At 49.7% G+C, this 23,715-nt stretch overlaps 1 protein-coding gene across 7 annotated transcripts in view; it reads right to left on the minus strand.

Annotated features, from left to right (window-relative positions):
• The window catches only part of LOC118384802 (caskin-2-like), a 116,528-nt gene that overhangs the window by 47,637 nt on the left and 45,176 nt on the right, over positions 1–23,715 (minus strand). For all 7 annotated transcript variants that reach the window (XM_052519050.1, XM_052519054.1, XM_052519053.1 and 4 more), the window contains exons 4-6: positions 6,383–6,480; positions 3,638–3,783; positions 2,198–2,293 (exon numbers count right to left, since the gene is read on the minus strand). In XM_052519050.1, the coding sequence (XP_052375010.1) occupies positions 2,198–2,293; positions 3,638–3,783; positions 6,383–6,480 (340 nt within the window). The remainder of the gene's footprint in view (positions 1–2,197; positions 2,294–3,637; positions 3,784–6,382; positions 6,481–23,715) is intronic.

Here is a 23,715-nt window from a genome sequence, read left to right on the forward strand (position 1 = left end):
GAGAGAGAGAAATGGAGAGTAGAGAGGAGAGAAATGGAGAGTAGAGGGAGAGAGAGAAATGGAGAGTAGAGAGGAGAGAGAGAAATGGAGAGTAGAGAGGGAGAGAGAGAAATGGAGAGTAGAGGGAGAGAGAGAAATGGAGAGTAGAGAGGGAGAGAGAGAAATGGAGAGTAGAGAGGGACAGAGAAATGGAGAGTAGAGAGGGAGAGAGAGAAATGGAGAGTAGAGGGAGAGAGAGAAATGGAGAGTAGAGAGGGAGAGAGAGAAATGGAGAGTAGAGAGGGAGAGAGAGAAATGGAGAGTAGAGAGGGACAGAGAAATGGAGAGCAGAGAGGGACAGAGAAATGGAGAGTAGAGAGGGACAGAGAAATGGAGAGCAGAGAGGGAGAGAGAGAAATGGAGAGCAGAGAGGGAGAGAGAGAAATGGAGAGCAGAGAGGGAGAGAGAAATGGAGAGCAGAGAGGGAGAGAGAGAAATGGAGAGTAGAGAGGGACAGAGAAATGGAGAGCAGAGAGGGAGAGAGAGAAATGGAGAGTAGAGAGGGACAGAGAAATGGAGAGTAGAGGGAGAGAGAGAAATGGAGAGTAGAGGGAGAGAGAGAAATGGAGAGTAGAGGGAGAGAGAGAAATGGAGAGTAGAGAGGGACAGAGAAATGGAGAGTAGAGAGGGAGAGAGAAATGGAGAGTAGAGAGGGAGAGAGAAATGGAGAGTAGAGGGAGAGAGAGAAATGGAGAGTAGAGGGAGAGAGAGAAATGGAGAGTAGAGGGAGAGAGAGAAATGGAGAGTAGAGGGAGAGAGAGAAATGGAGAGTAGAGGGAGAGAGAGAAATGGAGAGCAGAGAGGGAGAGAGAGAAATGGAGAGCAGAGGGAGAGAGAGAAATGGAGAGTAGAGGAAGAGAGAGAAATTGAGAGTAAGAGGGAGAGAGAGAAATGGAGAGTAGAGAGGGAGAGAGAAAAATGGAGAGTAGAGAGAGAAATGGAGAGTAGAGAGGGAGAAAGAAATGGAGAGTAGAGATGGAGAGAGAAAGAGAGAGAAATGGAGAGTACAGAGGGAGAGAGAAAATGAGAGAGAAATGGAGAGGAGAGAGGGAGAGAAAGAGAGAGAAATGGAGAGTAGAGAGAGAGGGATAGAAATAGAGAGAAATGGAGAGTAGAGAGGGAGAGAAAGAGAGATAAATGGAGAGCAGAGAGGGAGAATTCGAAAACAAATCCAATTTTGATAAACTCCCATATCTACTGGGTGAAATTCCACAGTGTGCCATCACAGCAGCAAGATTTGTGACCTGTTGCCACGAGAAAAGGGCAACCAGTGAAGAACACACACCATTGTAAATACAACCCATATTTATTTTATCTTGTGTCCTTTAACCATTTGTGCATTGTTAAAACACTGTATATATATAATATGACATTTGTAATGTCTTTGTTTTGAAACTTCTGTATGTGTAATGTTTACTGTTAATTTTTATTGTTTATTTCACTTTATATATTCACTTTATATATTATCTACCTCACTTGCTTTGGCAATGTTAACACATGTTTCCCATGCCAATAAAGCCCTTGAATTGTATTGAATTGAGAGAGGGAGAGAAAGAGAGAGAAATGGAGAGTAGAGAGGGAGCGAGAGAGAGAGGGAGAGAAAGACAGAGAAATGGAGAGTAGAGAGGGAGAGAGAGAGAGAGAGAGAGGGAGAGAAAGACAGAGAAATGGAGAGTAGAGAGGGAGAGAGAGAAAGAGAGATAAATGGAGAGTAGAGAGGGAGAGAGAAAAAGAGAGATAAATGGAGAGTAGAGAGAGAGAGAGGGAGAGAAAGACAGAAATGGAGAGTAGAGGGAGAGAAAGAAATGGAGAGTAAAGAGGGAGAGAGAAAGAAAGAGAAATGGAGAGGAGAGAGGGAGAGAAAGAGAGGAGAGAAATGTTGAGAGAAGTAAATGTGCTCCAGTAAGAAAACCAGCATGCTCAAGGATGAGAGAGACTGAAAGAAAGACAAAGTAAAGAGTGCAGAAGTGAGATGTACTTGATGGAAGAGGAGCAGGTGTGACAACGCAGCCCATCCCAGATCCAGAGGGGTTGTATCTGTCCAGCTGTGACCTCTGTCTAGACTAACACAGGCCAAGAGTTACATCACTGCAGCCCCCCTGTCTGTCTCTGTGAGCCTGGGCCAGTGGTGGGGGAGGAGAAACACACACAGTCTTACCTTGACTCTACCGAACTCACAGGCCAGGTCTAGGGGGGTCTTCTTGGTTTTGTTGATCAGACAGGGGTTGGACTGATGCTGCAGCAGCATCTCAGACTGAGAGAAACAGACAGACAGGGAATCAACACACACACATATTAACACACACAGACAAGATCAAATACCATATACACACTGTCACCGGGGCCATTAGGGGAGTAGGTTATGCTATGTGGATGTGGTCATGCAGATAACATTACAACACACATAGCCAGGGAGATGATGCCAGATGTTTCTAACAGCACCTGGTGCTGCCTGTCGTATCCAAGGACACAGAGTATTTGGTGAAAACAGACAGTCCATTAGCCCTGGTCATTCTGCTCTGGGAATACATAGTAGACTACAGGACTGGAGGCTGTTACAATCAAATGGGACTTCATGGTCTGTGCAGATAAATGCTTTTCACACAAACTGTGGTCCTAAAAGGATTACAAATCAATTAATGTGGCGTAACCTGAACACATCCTGACAATGCTTGTAGGATAGTTCCTGATCTATTTCCCAATTATTTGAATTCCATTTAGTTCGTTTTTTTCTTTGCACTCAATGTGCAGTTTCTCTAGAGATAAATCAGATCGAAGCCGAACTGTGCGATGTAGTAGGGAGTTGTGGTTGCCAATATTCTACATAGTTCAGTGCAGGAAATGTGCGTAGTTAACGACAATGACCATAATTCATTGCATGCCTACTTGTCCCGTCTGTGTGGGGCATACACAGAGGGAGCGCGCGATTTAGAGCAGTTGTGCGAGGTATCTCTACCTGAAAACGCAACATCTACCACCATGTGACTTTTATTCATTGTTTTATTCTGTGTTGTTAAAGCGAAAACCATGAATTTGAAATAAATCGGACCTAAACCGAACCAACTTATCACTCAGCACTACAGGGGGTGAGACTGGGACAGACGTTAGTAGCAAACACAAGGTCCCTAATCGCCCCTAAACCTGATCACCCCGGATCACCTGACCCCCCTTCATTACCCCCTCAATCCCTACAAATCCAATACCCTTCACCCTGCCTCTCCGTCTCCAATCCAATCACACCAACATGCCTCTCCTCTCCCAGCTTGCTACGTATCCCCTGACCCCTCAATCCCTTAAATGACTGTACCACCAACCACCACTCATCCTACTCTATCCCCTGCCATGTCACATCTGTTTTGGGGCTATGGCTGTGATTTGTTGACAGTTTGTTTACTGTTTAAGACTTAAGTGGACTGACCAAACATGACCACACACATCTAAATCTCAGATAAGTGACCCACAGTAAACCAGCATCAGCTTTGTGGACAGAACAGCATACATTCCACCCAATCCAGCAAAATGGGGATATCTGTTGACAGTGCTTAACGATATCTGTCTGTCTGTGGGTGTGTCTGTGGGTGTGTGTCTGTGTACTGACCACGTCATAGTGTCCGTACTGTGCGGCCAGGTGCAGGGGGATGTGTCCATCCTGTGAGACCCCATTGACTCCAGCTCCGGCCCGCAGCAGCATAAGGACAGAGTCAGCCTTGCCCTGCCATGCTGCATAGTGGAGTGGACGCATACCTGCAGGAGGCAGCACATCTATGATCACATACAGTGGCTTGCGAACGTATTCACCCCCCTTGGCCTACTTTGTTGCCTGCCTTACAACCTGGAATTAAAATAGATTTTTGGCAGGTTTGTATTATTTGATTTACACAACATGTCTACCACTTTGAAGATGCAAAATATTTTTTATTGTGAAACAAACAAGAAGTGAGACCAAAATAACTGAAAACTTCAGCGTGCATAACTATTCACCCCCCCAAAGTCAATACTTTGTCGAGCCACCTTTTGCAGCAAATACAGCTGCAAGTCTCTTGGGGTATGTCTCTATAAGCTTGGCACATCTAGCCACTGGGATTTTTGCCCATTCTTCAAGGCAAAACTGATCCAGCTCCATGGATAGGTTCCGCTGCTGTACAGCAGTCTTTAAGTCATACCACAGATTCTCAATTGGATTGAGGTCTGGGATTTGTCTAGGCCATTCCAAGACATTTAAATGTTTCCCCGTTAACCACTTGAGTGTTGCTTTAGCAGTGTGTTTAGGATCATTGTCCTGCTGGAAGGTGAACCTCCGTCCCAGTCTCAAATCTCTGGAAGACAAACAGGTTTCCTTCAAGAATTTCCCTGTATTTACCACCATCCATCATTCCTTCAATTCTGACCAGTTTCCCAGTCCCTGCCGATGAAAAACATCCCCACAGCATGATGCTGCCACCACCATGCTTCACTGTGGGGATGGTGTCTCCAGGTGATGAGAGGTGTTGGGCTTGCGCCCGACATAGCGTTTTCCTTGATGGCCAAAATGCTCAATTTTAGTCTCATCTGACCAGAGTACCTTCTTCCATATATTTGGGACGTCTCCCACATGCCTTTTGGTGAACACCAAACATGTTTGCTTATTGTTTTTTCTTCAAGCAATGGCTTTTTTCTGGCCACTCTTCCGTAAAGCCCAGCTCTGTAGAGTGTACTGCTTAAAGTGATCCTATGGACAGATACTCCAATCTCTGTGGGGAGATTTGCAGCTCCTTCAGATTTTCCTTTGGTCTCTTTGTTGCCTCTCTGATTAATGCCCTCCTTGCCTGGTCTGTGAGTTTTGGTGGGCGGCCCTCTCTTGGTAGGTTTGTTGTGGTGCCATATTCTTACCATTATTTAATAACGGATTTAATGGTGCCCGTGGGATGTTCAAAGTTTCTGATATTTTTTTATAACCCAACCCTGATCTTTACTTCTCCACAACTTTATCCCTGACCTGTTTGAAGAGCTCCTTGGTCTTCATAGTGTCGCTTGGTTGGTGGTGCCCCTTGCTTAGTGGTGTTGACTCTGGGGCCTTTCAGAACAGGTGTATAAATACTGGGGCATTTCAGAACAGGTGTATATATACTGGGGCCTTTCAGAACAGGTGTATATATACTGGGGCCTTTCAGAACAGGTGTATATATACTGGGGCCTTTCAGAACAGGTGTATATATACTGGGGCCTTTCAGAACAGGTGTATATATACTGGGGCCTTTCAGAACAGGTGTATATATACTGGGGCCTTTCAGAACAGGTGTATATATACTGGGGCCTTTCAGAACAGGTGTTTATATACTGGGGCCTTTCAGAACAGGTGTTTATATACTGGGGCCTTTCAGAACAGGTGTATATATACTGGGGCCTTTCAGAACAGGTGTATATATACTGGGGCCTTTCAGAACAGGTGTATATATACTGGGGCCTTTCAGAACAGGTGTATATATACTGGGGCCTTTCAGAACAGGTGTTTATATACTGGGGCCTTTCAGAACAGGTGTATATATACTGGGGCCTTTCAGAACAGGTGTTTATATACTGGGGCCTTTCAGAACAGGTGTATATATATACTGGGTCCTTTCAGAACAGGTGTATATATACTGAGATCATGTGACAGATCATTTGACACTTAGATTGCACACAGGTGGACTTTATTTAACTAATTATGTGACTTCTGAAGGTAATTGGTTGCACCAGATCTTATTTAGGGGCTTAATAGCATAGGGGGTGAATACATATGCACACACCACTTTTACGTACTTATATATAATATATATATATATATTTTGTGAAACATTTTGCGTGTCCATTACATGAAATTCAAATAAAAATCTATTTAAATTACAGGTTATAATGCAACAAAATAGGAAAAACGCCAAAGGGGTGAATACTGTTGCAAGGCACTGGACAATACACATATAAACAAACACAAGACAGACAGACAGTGAGTGAGGGACAGAAGTACAGTAGACATTTTTGGGTTATCCATATGAAAGCTGATATTAAAATCACAATGTGTTCCACAGATGGAACTAATAGAATGTACGAGCTGATATACAGTAGAATCACAAGACAATGTGTGCGTCACTAATAAAAACATCACAGATAATATGAATTAAAGGCGAGTCTGTTTGTACTGAGGCACATGTTGCTAACTGGTCAGATCTGGAAGTACCAGCTAACATGAAATCTCAAGACAATGTGTGCCACTGATAGAAAAAATCAGAGATAATGTCTGTGCTGACAGAGATGATCTCACTGAGATCTGTGTTAGCTGTTTTGCTAGCTGATCTGAGAGCAGGTGATAAATAGTGCTGTGTCTCACCGTTCCTGTCCTTGATGTCAACGGTGGCCTGGGCCTCCAGCAGCACAGACAGCAGGTCTGTAGTTCCGGTCAGAGCAGCATGGTGGAGAGCTGAGAACCTGAAGACAACAACACACAGAAAGATAACAGATATAGCACAGAGGCACAAAGACAACGGAGAAGAGGAGATGGGAAGATAACAGAGGGATATAGCACAGAGGCACGAAGACAACAGAGAAGAGGAGATGGGAAGATAACAGAGGGATATAGCACAGAGGCACAAAGACAACGGAGAAGAGGAAATGGGAAGATAACAGAGGGATATAGCACAGAGGCACGAAGACAACGGAGAAGAGGAGATGGGAAGATAACAGAGGGATATAGCACAGAGGCACGAAGACAACGGAGAAGAGGAGATGGGAAGATAACAGAGGGATATAGCACAGAGGCACGAAGACAACGGAGAAGAGGAAATGGGAAGATAACAGAGAGATGTAGCACAGAAGCACAAAGACAACGGAGAAGAGGAGATGGGAAGATAACAGAGGGATATAGCACAGAGGCACGAAGACAACAGAGAAGAGGAGATGGGAAGATAACAGAGGGATATAGCACAGAGGCACAAAGACAACGGAGAAGAGGAAATGGGAAGATAACAGAGGGATATAGCACAGAGGCACAAAGACAACAGAGAAGAGGAGATGGGAAGGTTTAGAGGTCAATGGGATTGCTTGTTAGAGAGAGAGAGACAGAGAGAGAGAGAGACAGAGACAGACAGACATTGAGAGAGAGAAAGACAGAGAGAGACATTGAGAGAGACAGAGGCATTGAGAGAGACAGAGACATTGAGACATTGAGAGAGACAGAGAAATTGAGAGAGAGACAGAGACATTGAGACATTGAGAGAGAGATACATTGAGAGAGAGACAGACAGAGAGAGAGACAGACAGACAGAGACATTGAGAGAGAGATACATTGAGAGAGAGAGACAGACAGAGAGAGACAGACAGAGACATTGAGAGAGAGATACATAGAGCGAGAGAGACAGACAGAGAGAGACAGACAGAGAGACAGACAGACAGAGACATTGAGAGAGAGACAGTGAGAGACATTGAGAGAGACATTGAGAGAGAGACATTGAGACAGAGAGAGACAGACAGAGACATTGAGAGAGAGATGCATTGAGAGAGAGACAGAGAGAGAGAGACATTGAGAGAGAGACAGAGAGAGAGACAGAGATACAGTACTCTTCCATTACCCCAATAACACACCACAGCCCTGGGCTGTTAGTCACACACTCATCCTCTCACTGGTGACGATTCAATTAAAGTCTGCATGTGATCTGATGGTAAAGTGAATGGAAAACAACCTCTTCAATATGTAGAAAGAGGCCACAATATAAAGCAAAGCCAGGCTCATCCAGAACCCTGCTCTGGGCTGTGGTTTGAGGGCTGTGTTATTGGGTAGTACTATAGTGTAGAAGCCAGCCAGCCAGTAGTCTAGGATTCACTAGACACCAGGAGACATGAATAACAGGAAAGATAATGGAGCTGGAGGCTTTGGCTCAATCAAGACCAGACTCCCCCCATCCTCAACCAGACAGTCTCTCCCCCCTCCTTGCCTTTTCTCTCTTTGTTGTTCAGCTTTATCTGTTTTGGGGAGAAAGGGAAGGGGGGTATGGGGGTAGTAAATAAAAAATGAAAGCCCCCAAACTGTGGGAGGGAGGATTTTGCACCCCCACCATCATGTTTTATGAGTGCCATGATGTGTGTGTGTTGTCGGGACATGCCAACACAAAGTGTGGCCTCTAGAGGTGACTCAGCTCAGAGGGGAAGAAGGACTCAACTCATCAGGCTGGTGAGTAACAGTGCTGCCTCCAGCACCACCGTCAAGTCCAAACACCACAGATATAAATCTCCCCTCTCACACACACACGCAGGTCCAGGCCGCAGCCACAGCCTGCAGTCACCACCATCCATATGGAGAGGAGAGAGGGAGGAAGCTGCCAGAACATAATATACCGTACAGCACCTAACCATAAATAACTAGACCAGAGACACGAGAGACGGCCTGCACTCTAGAGAGACAGCTAGTACTAGAGAGAGACGGTCGGTACTAGAGAGAGACTGTCGGTACTAGAGAGAGACGGTCGGTCCTAGAGAGACAGTCGGTACTAGAGAGAGAGAGAGAGACGGTCGGTACTAAAGAGAGACGGCCCGTACTAGAGAGACGGCCGGTACTAGAGAGAGAGACAGTCTGTACTAGAGAGAGAGAGACGGTCGGTACTAGAGAGATAGAGAGAGACGGTCGATACTAGAGAGTGACAGTCTGTACTAGAGAGAGAGAGAGACGGTCGATACTAGAGAGAGACAGTCTGTACTAGATAGAGAGACAGTCTGTACTAGAGAGAGAGACAGTCTATACTAGAGAGAGAGCGACGGTCGGTACTAGAGAGAGAGAAACGGTCGGTACAAGAGAGAAAGAGGCGGTCGGTACTAGAGAGAGAGAGGCGGTCGGTACTAGAGAGAGAGACGGTCGGTACTAGAGAGAGAGAGGCGGTCGGTACTAGAGAGAGAGAGAAATGGTCGGTACTAGAGAGAGAGAGACAGTCGGTACCAGAGGGAGAGACAGTCGGTACTAGAGAGAGAGACAGTCGGTACTAGAGAGAGAGAGAGAGAGGCAGTCTGTAGTAGAGAGAGAGCGACGGTCGGTACTAGAGAGAGAGAGAGACGGTTGATACTAGAGAGATGCAGTCTGTACTAGAGAGAGGCAGTCGGTACTAGAGAGAGAGACGGTCGGTACTAAAGAGAGACGGCCCGTACTAGAGAGACGTTCGGTACTAGAGAGAGAGACAGTCTGTACTAGAGAGAGAGAGACGGTCGGTACTAGAGAGAGAGTGAGAGAGAGACGGTCGGTACTAGAGAGTGACAGTCTGTACTAGAGAGAGAGAGACGGTCGATACTAGAGAGAGACAGTCTGTACTAGATAGAGAGACAGTCTGTACTAGAGAGAGACAGTCTGTACTAGAGAGAGAGACAGTCTATACTAGAGAGAGAGCGACGGTCGGTACTAGAGAGAGAGAAACGGTCGGTACTAGAGAGAAAGAGACGGTCGGTACTAGAGAGAGAGAGGCGGTCGGTACTAGAGAGAGAGAGAAACGGTCGGTACTAGAGAGAGAGAGACAGTCGGTACCAGAGAGAGAGACAGTCGGTACTAGAGAGAGAGAGACAGTCGGTACTAGAGAGAGAGAGAGAGAGAGAGGCAGTCTGTACTAGAGAGAGAGAGACGGTCGGTAATAGAGAGAGAGAGAGACGGTCGGTACTAGAGAGAGGCAGTCTGTACTAGAGAGAGGCAGTCTGTACTAGAGAGAGGCAGTCTGTACTAGAGAGAGAGATAGTCGGTACTAGAGAGAGAGACAGTCGGTACTAGAGAGACGCAGTCGGTACTAGAGAGAGGCAGTCGGTACTAGAGAGAGAGATGGTCGGTACTAGAGAGAGAGAGAGACAGTCGGTACTAGAGAGAGACAGTCGGTACTAGAGAGAAGCAGTCGGTACTAGAGAGAGGCAGCCGGTACTAGAGAGAGGCAGCCTGTACTAGAGAGAGAGAGACGGTCGGTACTAGAGAGAGACAGTCGGTACTAGAGAGAGACAGTCTGTACTAAAGAGAGAGAGACAGTCAGTACTAGAGAGAGACAGTCGGTACTAGAGAGAGACAGTCAGTACTAGAGAGAGAGTCTGTACTAGAGAGAGAAGCCGTCGGTACTAGAGAGAAGCAGTCGGTACTAGAGAGATGCAGTTGGTACTAGAGAGAGGCAGTCGGTACTAGAGAGAGGCAGTCTGTACTAGAGAGAGAGACGGTCGGTACTAGAGAGAGAGAGACGGTCGGTACCAGAGAGAGAGACAGTCGGTACTAGAGAGAGAGAGACAGTCGGTACTAGAGAGAGAGAGAGAGAGGCGGTCGGTACTAGAGAGAGAGAGAAACGGTCGGGTACTAGAGAGAGAGAGAGACAGTCGGTACCAGAGAGAGAGACAGTCGGTACTAGAGCGAGAGAGACAGTCGGTACTAGAGAGAAAGAGAGAGAGAGGCAGTCTGTACTAGAGAGAGAGAGACGGTCGGTAATAGAGAGAGAGAGAGAGACGGTCGGTACTAGAGAGAAGCAGTCGGTACTAGAGAGAGGCAGTCGGTACTAGAGAGAGGCAGTCTGTACTAGAGAGAGAGAGTCGGTACTAGAGAGAGACAGTCGGTACTAGAGAGAAGCAGTCGGTACTAGAGAGAGGCAGTCGGTACTAGAGAGAGGCAGTCGGTACTAGAGAGAGGCAGTCGGTACTAGAGAGAGGAAGTCGGTACTAGAGAGAGAGATGGTCGGTACTAGAGAGAGAGAGAGACAGTCGGTACTAGAGAGAGACAGTCGGTACTAGAGAGAAGCAGTCGGTACTAGAGAGAAGCAGTCGGTACTAGAGAGAGGCAGCCGGTACTAGAGAGAGGCAGCCTGTACTAGAGAGAGAGAGACGGTCGGTACTAGAGAGAGACAGTCGGTACTAGAGAGAGACAGTCTGTACTAAAGAGAGAGAGACAGTCAGTACTAGAGAGAGACAGTCGGTACTAGAGAGAGACAGTCAGTACTAGAGAGAGAGTCTGTACTAGAGAGAGAAGCCGTCGGTACTAGAGAGAAGCAGTCGGTACTAGAGAGATGCAGTTGGTACTAGAGAGAGGCAGTCGGTACTAGAGAGAGGCAGTCTGTACTAGAGAGAGAGACGGTCGGGAACTAGAGAGAGAGAGACGGTCGGTACTAGAGAGAGGCAGTCGGTACTAGAGAGAGGCAGTCTGTACTAGAGAGAGGCAGTCTGTACTAGAGAGAGAGACAGTCGGTACTAGAGAGAGACAGTCGGTACTAGAGAGAAGCAGTCGGTACTAGAGAGACAGTCGGTACTAGAGAGAGACAGTCGGTACTAGAGAGAGACAGTCGGTACTAGAGAGAGACAGTCAGTACTAGAGAGAGACAGTCAGTACTAGAGAGAAGCAGTCGGTACTAGAGAGAGACAGTCGGTACTAGAGAGAAGCAGTCGGTACTAGAGAGAAGCAGTCGGTACTAGAGAGAGGCAGCCGGTACTAGAGAGAGGCAGTCTGTACTAAAGAGAGAGACGGTCGGTACTAGAGAGAGACAGTCGGTACTAGAGAGAGAGACAGTCAGTACTAGAGAGAGACAGTCGGTACTAGAGAGAGGCAGTCGGTACTAGAGAGGCAGTCGGTACTAGAGAGAGACGGTCGGTACTAGAGAGAGACGGTCGGTACTAGAGAGAGACAGTGGGTACTGGAGAGAGACGGTGGGTACTAGAGAGAGGCAGTCTGTACTAGAGAGAGACAGTCGGGACTATAGCTTTACAGGGTGTTTTGGAATAAGTGGTGCCTCAGTGGGCATGTAGCACTTCCTGTCTCTTTACCAGAGGGAGTTGTGTACTGTGAAGGGAGGAAGGGGGGTTCTGCTGTGTCTGACTACAGTAACCGACAGGGCCAGGATCATCTCTAAGAGTAATGGAATAGAATGAAAGAGAGAAGGAGAGAGGTGTCACGCCCTGGCCTTAGTATTTTGTGTTTTCTTTATTATTTTGGGTCAGGCCAGGGTGTGACATGGGTATTTATGTGGTGTGTTTTGTCTAGGGTTTTTTTGTAGGTTATGGGATTGTGGTTTAGTGAAGTAGTCTAGGTAAGTCTATGGTTGCCTAGAGTGGTTCTCAATCAGAGGCAGGTGTTTATCGTTGTCTCTGATTGGGAACCATATTTAGGCAGCCATATTCTTTGAGTATTTTGTGGGTGATTGTTCCTCTCTCTGTGTTTGTTGCACCAGATAGGGCTGTTTCAGTTTTTCACGTTTCTTGTTTTTGTATATTGTTCGTATTCTTCATCTTTATTAAAGATGTTTATAAATAACCACGCTGCGTTTTGGTCCGCGTCTCCTTCGATGGAAGAAAACCGTAACAGAATCAACCACGTAACAGGACCAAGCGGCGTGGTGACAGGCAGCGGCAGCAGGAGAAGCGAAATCAAGATTTCTGGACTTGGGAGGAAATCTTGGACGGAAAAGGACCCTGGGCACAGCCAGGAGAATATCGCCACCCCAAAGAAGAGCTGGAGGCGGCGAAGGCGGAGAGGCGCTGGTATGATGAAGGGCGGCACGGCGGCACGGATGGAAGCCCGAGAGTCAGCCCCAAATTTTTTATTGGGGGGGAAACAGGGAGAGTGTGGCAGAGTCAGGAGTCAGACCTGAGCCAACTCCCCCTGTTTATCGTAAGGAGCCACGGAGGAAACCAGAACCAGAGCCGGTGTTGGAGGTGAGCGAAGCAGATGAGTTAATGAAGGAGTTAATGGGGAAATTGGAGGAGAGAGTTATGAGGGAGTTGCTGTGTTGGTGCATGAGGCACGGAATTCGCCCGACGGAGCATGTCTGGGATTTGATGGCACCTGGGTCAGCTCTCCATACTCGTCCTGAGGTGCGTGCTAGTCGGCTGGTGAAGATTGTGCCAGCCTCACGCACCAGGCCTCCTGTGCACCTCCCTAGCCTTGCACGTCCTGTGCCAGCTCAGCGCTACAGTGCGCCTAGCAGTGCTAACCGTGGCGGGCGTGGTACTGGTCAGGCACCGTGTTATGCGGTGGAACGCAGTACGCGTGCTTAGCCCGGTACGCTATATCTCAGCTCCTCACATCTGCCGGGCTAGGGTGAAGATCCAGCCAGAGCGGTTGGTACCAGCCCTGCTCTCAAGATCTCCTTCACGGTCCGGTCCATCCAGTGCCACCTCCACACACCCGCCCTCAGGTGGCAGCTCCCCGCACCAGTCTTCCTGTGCGTGTCCTCGGCCCAGTACCACCAGTGCCAGCACCACGCACCAGGCCTACAGTGCGCTTCGCCTGTCCAGCGCTGCCAGAGCTTTTCTCCTGTCCAGCGCTGCCGGAGTCTCCCGCCTGTCCAGCGCTGCCAGAGTCTCCAGTCTGTCTAGCGCCGCCAGAGTCTCCAGTCTGTCTAGCGCCGCCAGAGTCTCCAGTCTGTCTAGCGCCGCCAGAGTCTCCAGTCTGTCTAGCGCCGCCAGAGTCTCCAGTCTGTCTAGCGCCGCCAGAGTCTCCAGTCTGTCTAGCGCCGCCAGAGTCTCCCGTCTGTCTAGCGCCGCCAGAGTCTCCCGTCTGTCTAGCGCCGCCAGAGTCTCCCGTCTGTCTAGCGCCGCCAGAGTCTCCCGTCTGTCTAGCGCCGCCAGAGTCTCCCGTCTGTCTAGCGCCGCCAGAGTCTCCCGTCTGTCTAGCGCCGCCAGAGTCTCCCGTCTGTCTAGCGCCGCCAGAGTCTCCCGTCTGTCTAGCGCCGCCAGAGTCTCCAGTCTGTCTAGCGCCGCCAGAGTCTCCAGTCTGTCTAGCGCCGCCAGAGTCTCCCGTCTGTCTAGCGCCGCCAGAGTCTCCCGTCTGTCTAGCGCCGCCAGAGTCTCCCGTCTGTCTAGCGCCGCCAGAGTCTCCCGTCTGTCTAGCGCCGCCAGAGTCTCCCTAGTCTGTCTAGCGCCGCCAGAGTCTCCCGTCTGTCTAGCGCCGCCAGAGTCTCCCGTCTGTCTAGCGCCGCCAGAGTCTCCCGTCTGTCTAGCGCCGCCAGAGTCTCCCGTCTGTCTAGCGCCGCCAGAGTCTCCCGTCTGTCTAGCGCCGCCAGAGTCTCCCGTCTGTCTAGCGCCGCCAGAGTCTCCCGTCTGTCATGAGCCGCCAGAGTCTCCCGTCTGTCTAGCGCCGCCAGAGTCTCCCGTCTGTCACGAGCCGCCAGAGTCTCCCGTCTGTCACGAGCCGCCAGAGCCTCCGGTCTGTCACGAGCCACCAGAGTCTCCAGTCTGTCACGAGCCGCCAGTGTCTCCCGTCTGTCACGAGCCGCCAGTGTTTCCCGTCTGTCATGAGCCGCCAGAGTCTCCCGTCTGTCATGAGCCGCCAGAGTCTCCCGTCTGTCATGAGCCGCCAGAGTCTCCCGTCTGTCATGATCCGCCAGAGTCTCCCGTCTGTCTAGCGCCGCCAGTCTCCCGTCTGTCATGAGCCGCCAGAGTCTCCCGTCTGTCATGAGCCGCCAGAGTCTCCCGTCTGTCATGAGCCGCCAGAGTCTCCCGTCTGTCATGAGCCGCCAGAGTCTCCCGTCTGTCATGAGCCGCCAGAGTCTCCCGTCTGTCATGAGCCGCCAGAGTCTCCCGTCTGTCATGAGCCGCCAGAGTCTCCCGTCTGTCATGAGCCGCCAGAGTCTCCCGTCTGTCATGAGCCGCCAGAGTCTCCCGTCTGTCATGAGCCGCCAGAGTCTCCCGTCTGTCATGAGCCGCCAGAGTCTCCCGTCTGTCATGAGCCGCCAGAGTCTCCCGTCTGTCTAGCGCCGCCAGAGTCTCCCGTCTGTCTAGCGCCGCCAGAGTCTCCCGTCTGTCATGAGCCGCCAGAGTCTCGCGTCTGTACGACCCTGCCTCACACAGGAAGCGGCGCAGGTCCTAATCCAGGCACTTGTCATCTCCCGTCTCGATTACTGCAACTCGCTGTTGGCTGGGCTCCCTGCCTGTGCCATTAAACCCCTACAACTCATCCAGAACGCCGCAGCCCGTCTGGTGTTCAACCTTCCCAAGTTCTCTCACGTCACCCCGCTCCTCCGCTCTCTCCACTGGCTTCCAGTTGAAGCTCGCATCCGCTACAAGACCACGGTGCTTGCCTACGGAGCTGTGAGGGGAACGGCACCTCAGTACCTCCAGGCTCTGATCAGGCCCTACACCCAAACAAGGGCACTGCGTTCATCCACCTCTGGCCTGCTCGCCTCCCTACCACTGAGGAAGTACAGTTCCCGCTCAGCCCAGTCAAAACTGTTCGCTGCTCTGGCCCCCCAATGGTGGAACAAACTCCCTCACGACGCCAGGACAGCGGAGTCAATCACCACCTTCCGGAGACACCTGAAACCCCACCTCTTTATGGAATACCTAGGATAGGATAAGTAATCCTTCTCACCCCCCTTTTAAGATTTAGATGCACTATTGTAAAGTGACTGTTCCACTGGATGTCATAAGGTGAATGCACCAATTTGTAAGTCGCTCTGGATAAGAGTGTCTGCTAAATGACTTAAATGTAATGTAATGTAAATGTAGCGCCGCCAGAGTCTCCCGTCTGTCTAGCGCCGCCAGAGTCTCCCGTCTGTCATGAGCCACCAGAGTCTCCCGTCTGTCATGAGCCACCAGAGTCTCCCGTCTGTCATGAGCCGCCAGAGTCTCCCGTCTGTCATGAGCCGCCAGAGTCTCCCGTCTGTCTAGCGCCGCCAGAGTCTCCCGTCTGTCTAGCGCCGCCAGAGTCTCCCGTCTGTCATGAGCCACCAGAGTCTCCCGTCTGACATGAGCCGCCAGAGTCTCCCGTCTGTCATGAGCCGCCAGAGTCTCCCGTCTGTCATGAGCCGCCAGAGTCTCCCGTCTGTCATGAGCCGCCAGAGTCTCCCGTCTGTCATGAGCCGCCAGAGTCTCCCGTCTGTCTAGCGCCGCCAGAGTCTCCCGTCTGTCTAGCGCCGCCAGAGTCTCCCGTCTGTCTAGCGCCGCCAGAGTCTCCAGTCTGTCATGAGCCGCCAGAGTCTCCAGTCTGTCATGAGCCGCCAGAGTCTCCAGTCTGTCATGAGCCGCCAGAGTCTCCCGTCTGTCATGAGCCGCCAGAGTCTCCCGTCTGTCATGAGCCGCCAGAGTCTCCAGTCTGTCATGAGCCACCAGAGTCTCCCGTCTGTCATGAGCCGCCAGTGTCTCCCGTCTGTCATGAGCCGCCAGAGTCTCCCGTCTGTCATGAGCCGCCAGAGTCTCCCGTCTGTCATGAGCCGCCAGTGTCTCCCGTCTGTCTAGCGCCGCCAGAGTCTCCCGTCTGTCATGAGCCACCAGAGTCTCCCGTCTGTCTAGCGCCGCCAGAGTCTCCCGTCTGTCATGAGCCGCCAGAGTCTCCCGTCTGTCATGAGCCGCCAGAGTCTCCCGTCTGTCATGAGCCGCCAGAGTCTCCCGTCTGTCATGAGCCGCCAGAGTCTCCCGTCTGTCATGAGCCGCCAGAGTCTCCCGTCTGTCATGAGCCGCCAGAGTCTCCCGTCTGTCATGAGCCGCCAGAGTCTCCCGTCTGTCTTGAGCCGCCAGAGTCTCCCGTCTGTCATGAGCCGCCAGAGTCTCCCGTCTGTCTTGAGCCGCCAGAGTCTCCCGTCTGTCATGAGCCGCCAGAGTCTCCCGTCTGTCTAGCGCCGCCAGAGTCTCCCGTCTGTCTAGCGCCGCCAGAGTCTCCCGTCTGTCTAGCGCCGCCAGAGTCTCCCGTCTGTCTAGCGCCGCCAGAGTCTCCAGTCTGTCATGAGCCGCCAGAGTCTCCCGTCTGTCATGAGCCGCCAGAGTCTCCCGTCTGTCATGAGCCGCCAGAGTCTCCCGTCTGTCATGAGCCGCCAGAGTCTCCCGTCTGTCATGAGCCGCCAGAGTCTCCCGTCTGTCATGAGCAGCCAGAGCCGCCAGTCAGCATGGAGCAACCAGAGCCGCCAATCAGCATGGAGCAGCCAGAGCCGCCAGTCAGCATGGAGCAGCCAGAGCTGCCAGTCAGCATGGACCCGCCAGAGCCGCCAGTCAGCCAGGATCCGCCAGAGCCTGCCAGTCAGCCAGGATCCGCCAGTCAGCCTAGATCTGCCAGATCCGCCAGTCAGCCTAGATCTGCCAGATCCGCCAGTCGGCCAGGACCCGCCAGTCGGCCAGGATCCGCCATTCAGCCAGGATCCGCCATTCAGCCAGGATCCGCCATTCAGCCAGGATCTACCAGAGCCGTCAACCTGCCTGAGCTACCCCTCAGTCCCGAGCTACCCCTCAGTCCCGAGCTACCCCTCAGTCCCGAGCTGTCCCTCAGTCAGGAGCTGCCCCTCAGTCCAGTGGGGCCCTTTGTTAGGGTTACTAGGCCAAGGTCGGCGGCGAGGGTCACCAATCTAAGGACGCGGAGTAAGAGGACTAAGACTATGTTGGAGTGGGGTCCACGTCCCGCGCCAGAGCCACCACCGTGGTCAGACGCCCACCCAGACCCTCCCCTATGGGTTTAGGTGTGCGGCTGGGATTCCGCACCTTTGGGGGGGACTCTCACGCCCTGGCCTTAGTATTTTGTGTTTTCTTTATTATTTTGGTCAGGCCAGGGTGTGACATGGGTATTTATGTGGTGTGTTTTGTATAGGGTTTTTTTGTAGGTTATGGGATTGTGGTTTAGTGAAGTAGTCTAGGTAAGTCTATGGTTGCCTAGAGTGGTTCTCAATCAGAGGCAGGTGTTTATCGTTGTCTCTGATTGGGAACCATATTTAGGCAGCCATATTCTTTGAGTGTTTCGTGGGTGATTGTTCCTATCTCTGTGTTTGTTGCACCAGATAGGGCTGTTTCGGTTTTTCACGTTTCTTGTTTTTGTATATTGTTCGTATTTTTTCATCTTTATTAAAGATGTTTATAAATAACCACGCTGCGTTTTGGTCCGCAACTCCTTCGATGGAAGAAAACCGTAACAGAAGGAGAGAGATAGAGGGTGAGGAAGAGAGAGTGTAATCCCTCTGATCAATCTAGCCTGACTGAGAGGTGATAAAATAATCTGACATAAAAAAATGCATGTGTGAGTAGCATCTCTGCAAACAGCCTAGTTATCAGGACAGCTTCTAAAATATAAATAAACAATGTCTGTCTATTGGTGGATAGGAAGCATGTTTGCTCCAGTCCAAAGCCTATGGAGGGACCTCAGAGTAAGGCCTACTGTAAAGACAAAGGCCTACTGTAAAGACTGAGGTATCTTACACATATCACAACGCAAATAGAAAGATATCAAGTTTGATAATGCGATACTAAATACGGCTTACCTGGAGGCTTCTAATTAATTTAATAGAGTATCATAGACTGATCTTACCATTATGTCAGCATATTATAGTGGAGTTACAGTGAGCTGCACTCCAGGGCTTCCTCACACAAAGAGAGTCTGAAGAAAGAGCACAAGTAGGGGAGACTAGACATGCAGGGAAAGAAACTGATATTTTGTGTGAATAAAACCAGCTGCTGAGGCTCAGACTAGGGATGAACACAAGTGCTGTCACGATACAAGAATTTTGACTTGGATGCTGATACCAGGTTTAGTATCACGAGTGGTGCAGCGGTCTAAGGCACTGCATCTCAGTGGTTCGATTCCAGGCTGTACCACATCCGGCCGTGATTGGGAGTCCCATAAGGCGGCGCATAATTTGCCCAGCATCATCCGGGTTTGGCCGTCATTGTAAATAAGAACATGTTTTTAACTGACTTGCCTAGTTAAATAAAGGTTACATTTAAAAAACACTCTATACCTAAACGATAACACGGCAAAAAAAGCAGAGAGAATGTCATTTTTCCCCGTTTGTTCAGCTTTTTAAAAGATAAAAAACTACATTGGATGTTCTAAATCCACAACAATGACAAAACCACATCAGAGGATTACTTTTGAAGTCTGTGAAAAATGGAAGTCGTTAATATGTTATAGTGTATATACCCTTTAATTCAAGTGCAGACGCTCAGCACTGTTGTTTGGTTAGCAGTGTTTCTGTAGCGCATGTGTGATGGGAGTTTGCAAAACTATTGGCCACTGAATTGATGCAAATAATCATGATTTTGCCAGGTAGGCTACTGGGAAAAGTTTTCCATCGACCAGACGGTTATCATTAGCATCCATAATGGTTACACAAAGTGATAGACATACGAGCACCGCACACAGACAGGGGAATACGAATGCCTGATGCATTCTGGTCATGTGTTATGATGTGTTATGTGTTGTGATAACTTGGGCAAATAAATGATCTATTAAGTTCAATACATTTAGTTCATTTCCAAACGTGAGACACATTTGATAGAACCAAAAGTAACCAAATTTGAGTACCGAACCATTTTTCATGTTGTAATATTGAGTACAGAAGTGTTGGTGAACCGCGTCCCAAATCACTTGATTTCCTAAGTGCTTCTGCAAGCACTTTACACCTTTATGAGAGTCACACACAAAGCAGAGTATACACACACACACCCTCCCTCTCTTTCGTGAACCTTCAGTTGAGATCTCTCTAAACCTAGATGAAACCCGTGTGACGTTGGTCTCATTAGGCCTGCCTTAGGGCCACTTAACCCAGTGAATCCTGCCTCTATCCTCTGAGGTAGAGCTTGGTTTCCTACCCCTAATGCAGCAGGGTTTATATGGGCCATGGGGTGGGGATGTATTAAGTCACTTGGGCCAGGGGCTTTACACAGGGCCCAGCCATGAAAGAGGGACGTCAGGAGAGGGAGAGAGGGAGGTGAGAGACCGGAGGTACACAATCCCTCCTCTGTCCTTCCCTTCAATTCTCTCTCCCGTTCTCCCCCTGGCAGGACGTGAGAGTCCAGAAGAGAAAGGCCCTTGAAAAGGCTCTGTGTTCAAAGCACGCAGGTCTCTCCTCCTGTCAACCCCAACGTCTCTCCCTCTCCCCCTCTCTAGAAGAGAACAGGGACACCTCTTACCTTATCACTCTAGCACACCACTCCAATGAAAGAAAGAGAGAGAGGGAGAGACAGAAAGAGGATGAGAGAGAGGAGGGAGATATTTATGGAGGGAGATGGAGAGGGTCTGACCTGTCACCAATCAGGCCCCTTAGTACCAGGTTGGATTGCTGTCATCCTTGCAGACTGGAATGCACTGGGGTAGTATATCACCCACCTCAAACAAACACACTCACGCATGCACACACACACATAGACAGACAGACCTGCTCACACACAGGCTCACGCACACACACAGGCTCACACACACACACACACACACACACACACACACACACACACACACACACACACACACACACACACACACACACACACCTCCCCAGCCAGACCAGGGACAGTGAGAGAGTTATAGCCTCTCAGAGCCAAGGCACCATCCTGTCAAATGACATTCCTGCTGATAGTGTCACATTCCCCAAGGTGACCTGGCCAGTCTAGTATCTCTCTGTCTATCTGGCTGGCTGGCTGGCTGACTGACTGACTGAGAGGTCAGAGGCTAATAACTTCCTTCCAATCTGGGCTGTGTGCTAATCGTTTCAGCAAACAGAGTGGCCTGACCTTGGTCATCTAGGCACGGCATCAATGCAGCTGGGCCCTATAGCTCTGTGTAGTATAGTAGTAGAGCCAATGAAATGGCTCGGAAACACGGGAACTAAGACATCACTTTTAGATACATTTCAATGGTGAGGTCTTTTTTGGAAGCCTTTGGTATCTTTCCTATGTTCCTTTATAAGTCAATGGATTTTATATGACAGTACAAGCCGTCTGAATGAAAACACTTACAGGGAGTTTTTACGAGCGCAGGTTCAGACACGCTGGTTCATTCTCCTAAATACACAGTCTTTCTCTCTCACACACACACACACACACACACACACACACACACACACACACACACACACACAGCTCCCTGTGGGAGGAAGGTGTGACATGCACTTCTAACATGCATGGATGTTAGCTTCTATGGTAGTTTGGAAACAGAGCAGGCTTTCTGTCCAGCTCTCAGAGGGAGAGTTAGTAGTGTATCTCCTGCCAGGGTTGGTTCTTTCCCTCCATTGCTTCAGATGACAGGGGTGTGTTGACGGGTCCTGGCAGTACTGCCCTCTGTGGACACACAGGCCAGGGATCCAACCAGTCCCCCACAGACAGGCACAGCCATTCAGCCCAGGCCATTCCAGTGCTGCTCTCCATGGAAACTGCACCCCAAACACAGACCAAAAGCTGGAAAAGTTCATGGAGACTCAAATACTAATTTGTCTCACAGGGTTGCGGAAAAGAGACCCTTTTATATATTACAGCACCAGTGTTTGTTCAGCATGCCTTTCTCTGACACACACACACACACACACACACACACACACACACACACACACACACACACACACACACACACACACACACACACACACACACACACACACACACACACACACAGACGGAGAGAGGGCAAATAAAGTCTACGGAAATGGGATGAATGGGCGCCAAGCACACTCTCACGGCCACACACACACACATCTTAATAACAGTTGCGTGAGCTGACCAGTTGGTCAGTTTATTAGGTACACCACCCCGCTCACAAAAATCTCCTCCAGACAGTGAGTCACGTGGCCGTGGATGACTTTATAAAGCAGGCAGACAGGCACCAAGGAATTGAGTTACTGCTCGATTAAACGTTAGAATGGGCAAAAGGGACCTAAGCCAGAGTGTGGTATCATCGGTGGTACCAGGCAAGCCGGTTTCAGTACCTCAGAAATGGCAACCCTCCTGGGCTTTTCACGCACATTCAGTTTCTAGGGTTTACAGAGAATGGTGAGACAAACAAAAAACATCCCGTCAGCAGCAGTGGGCGAATATGGAAAGAATTGTGCCAACAGGCTTATAGCGGCACAGTACACCTGCCTGGTGTCAATGGTACAGGGTGGTGGTGTAATGGTGTGGAGAATGTTTTCCTGGCACACGCTAGGTCCCTTGAAACCAATTGAGCAATGATTCTATGCCCTGAAGAATTCAGGGTGTTTTGGAGGTAAAGGGGGGTCCAACCTGGTACTAGATGTGTGAACCTAATAAAAACTGGCCACTGAGTGTATGTCAACCATGTCCACGCCTACAGTAAGGGATGAGTAAGAACCTTTCATCATCCTCTCATACAGGTCTTCACCTGAACAACATTCATAGTACTACATACTAAAGAGCCCAGTCATATCCCCCCTCACTACTGCCAAGACAGACTGAACACTTTCCATGATTGCCCAACAACAAAGTGTTCTAGAAAAACAATCAGCCCACAATATACATGAGTGATTACTGTTGTAAACATAATTGCTGTGTGCTGTGCTTCAACATGATCACGTATGGCCTACTAATGGAGCGCTAGACTAAGCTATAGGATATGAGACTGAGCTGTAGTGATAAGATGAGGGGTCGGGTTCCTGCAGTAGTATAGTCTGTGTTTAACGCTAGAGAGAAAAGCAGAGCAGTGCCAACAGCACTGATGAATAATGAAAGACCTTTCCCCCCACTTGAAATTCCATGTCCCCACGGGGGCCATTAGAACCGAGCAGCACGCACATACGCACGCACGCACACACATTCACACACACACACAACCTGAGCAACACACAGCAGCAGCAAGACACAAATTAACACTCTTCCGACATGCTAATCTTCAGCCCCACATACATTTGTATATACTGTATAGTGTATGTGGAAACCTTCAAATTAGTGGATTGGGCTATTTCAGCCACACCCATTGCTGACAGGTGTATAAAATCGAGCACACAGCCATGCAATCTCTATAGACAAACATTGGCACTAGAATGGCCTTACTGAAGAGCTCAGTGACTATCAACGTGGCACCATCATAGGATGCCACCTTACCAACAAGTCAGTTCGTCAGGTTTCTGCCCTGCTAGAGCTGCCCCGGTCAACTGTAAGTGCTGTTACTGTGAAGTGGAAACGTCTAGGAGCAAAACAACTCAGCTACGAAGAGGCAGGTCACACAAGCTCACAGAACAGGACCGCCGAGTGCTGAAGCCCATAGCGCGTAAAACTTGCCTGTCCTCGGTTGCAACACTCACTACAAAGTTCCAAACTGCCTCTGGAAGCAACGTAAGGTACAAGAACTGTTCGTCGGAAAGCTTCATGGCTGAGCAGCCGCACACAAGCCTAAGATCACCAAGCGCAATGCCAAGCATCGGCTGGAGTGGTGTAAAGCTCACCGCCATTGGACTCCGGAGTAGTGGAAACGCTTTCTCTGGAGTGATGAATCACGCTTCACCAGCTCGCAGTACGACAGATGAATCTGGGTTTTGCGGATGCCAGGAGAACGCTACCTGCCCGAATGCATAGTGCCAACTGTAAAGTTTGGTAGAGGAGGAATAATGGTCTGGGGATGTTTTTCATGGTTCGTGCTAGGCCCCCTAGTTCCAGTGTAGGGAAATCTTAACGCTACAGCATACCATGACATTCTAGATGATTCAGTGCTTCCAACTTTGGGGTAACAGTTTGGGGAAGGCCCTTTCCTGTTTCAGCATGACAATGGCTCCATGGACAAAGTGGGGTCCATATAGAAATGGTTTGTCAAGATCTGTATGGAAGAACTTGACTGGCCTGCACAGAGCCCTGACGTCAACCCCATTGAACACCTTTGGAACGTTGACTGTGAGCCAGACCTAACCGCCCAACATCAGTACCTGACCTCACTAATGCTCGTGGCTGAATAGAAGCAAGTCCCTGCAGAAATATTCCAACATCTAGTGTAAAGCCTTCCCAGAAGAGTGGAGGCTGTTACAGTGGCAAAGAGAGGGGACCAAC

The sequence above is a fragment of the Oncorhynchus keta genome, chromosome 5 (assembly GCF_023373465.1).
Source record: "Oncorhynchus keta strain PuntledgeMale-10-30-2019 chromosome 5, Oket_V2, whole genome shotgun sequence".
Lineage (NCBI taxonomy): Eukaryota > Metazoa > Chordata > Actinopteri > Salmoniformes > Salmonidae > Oncorhynchus > Oncorhynchus keta.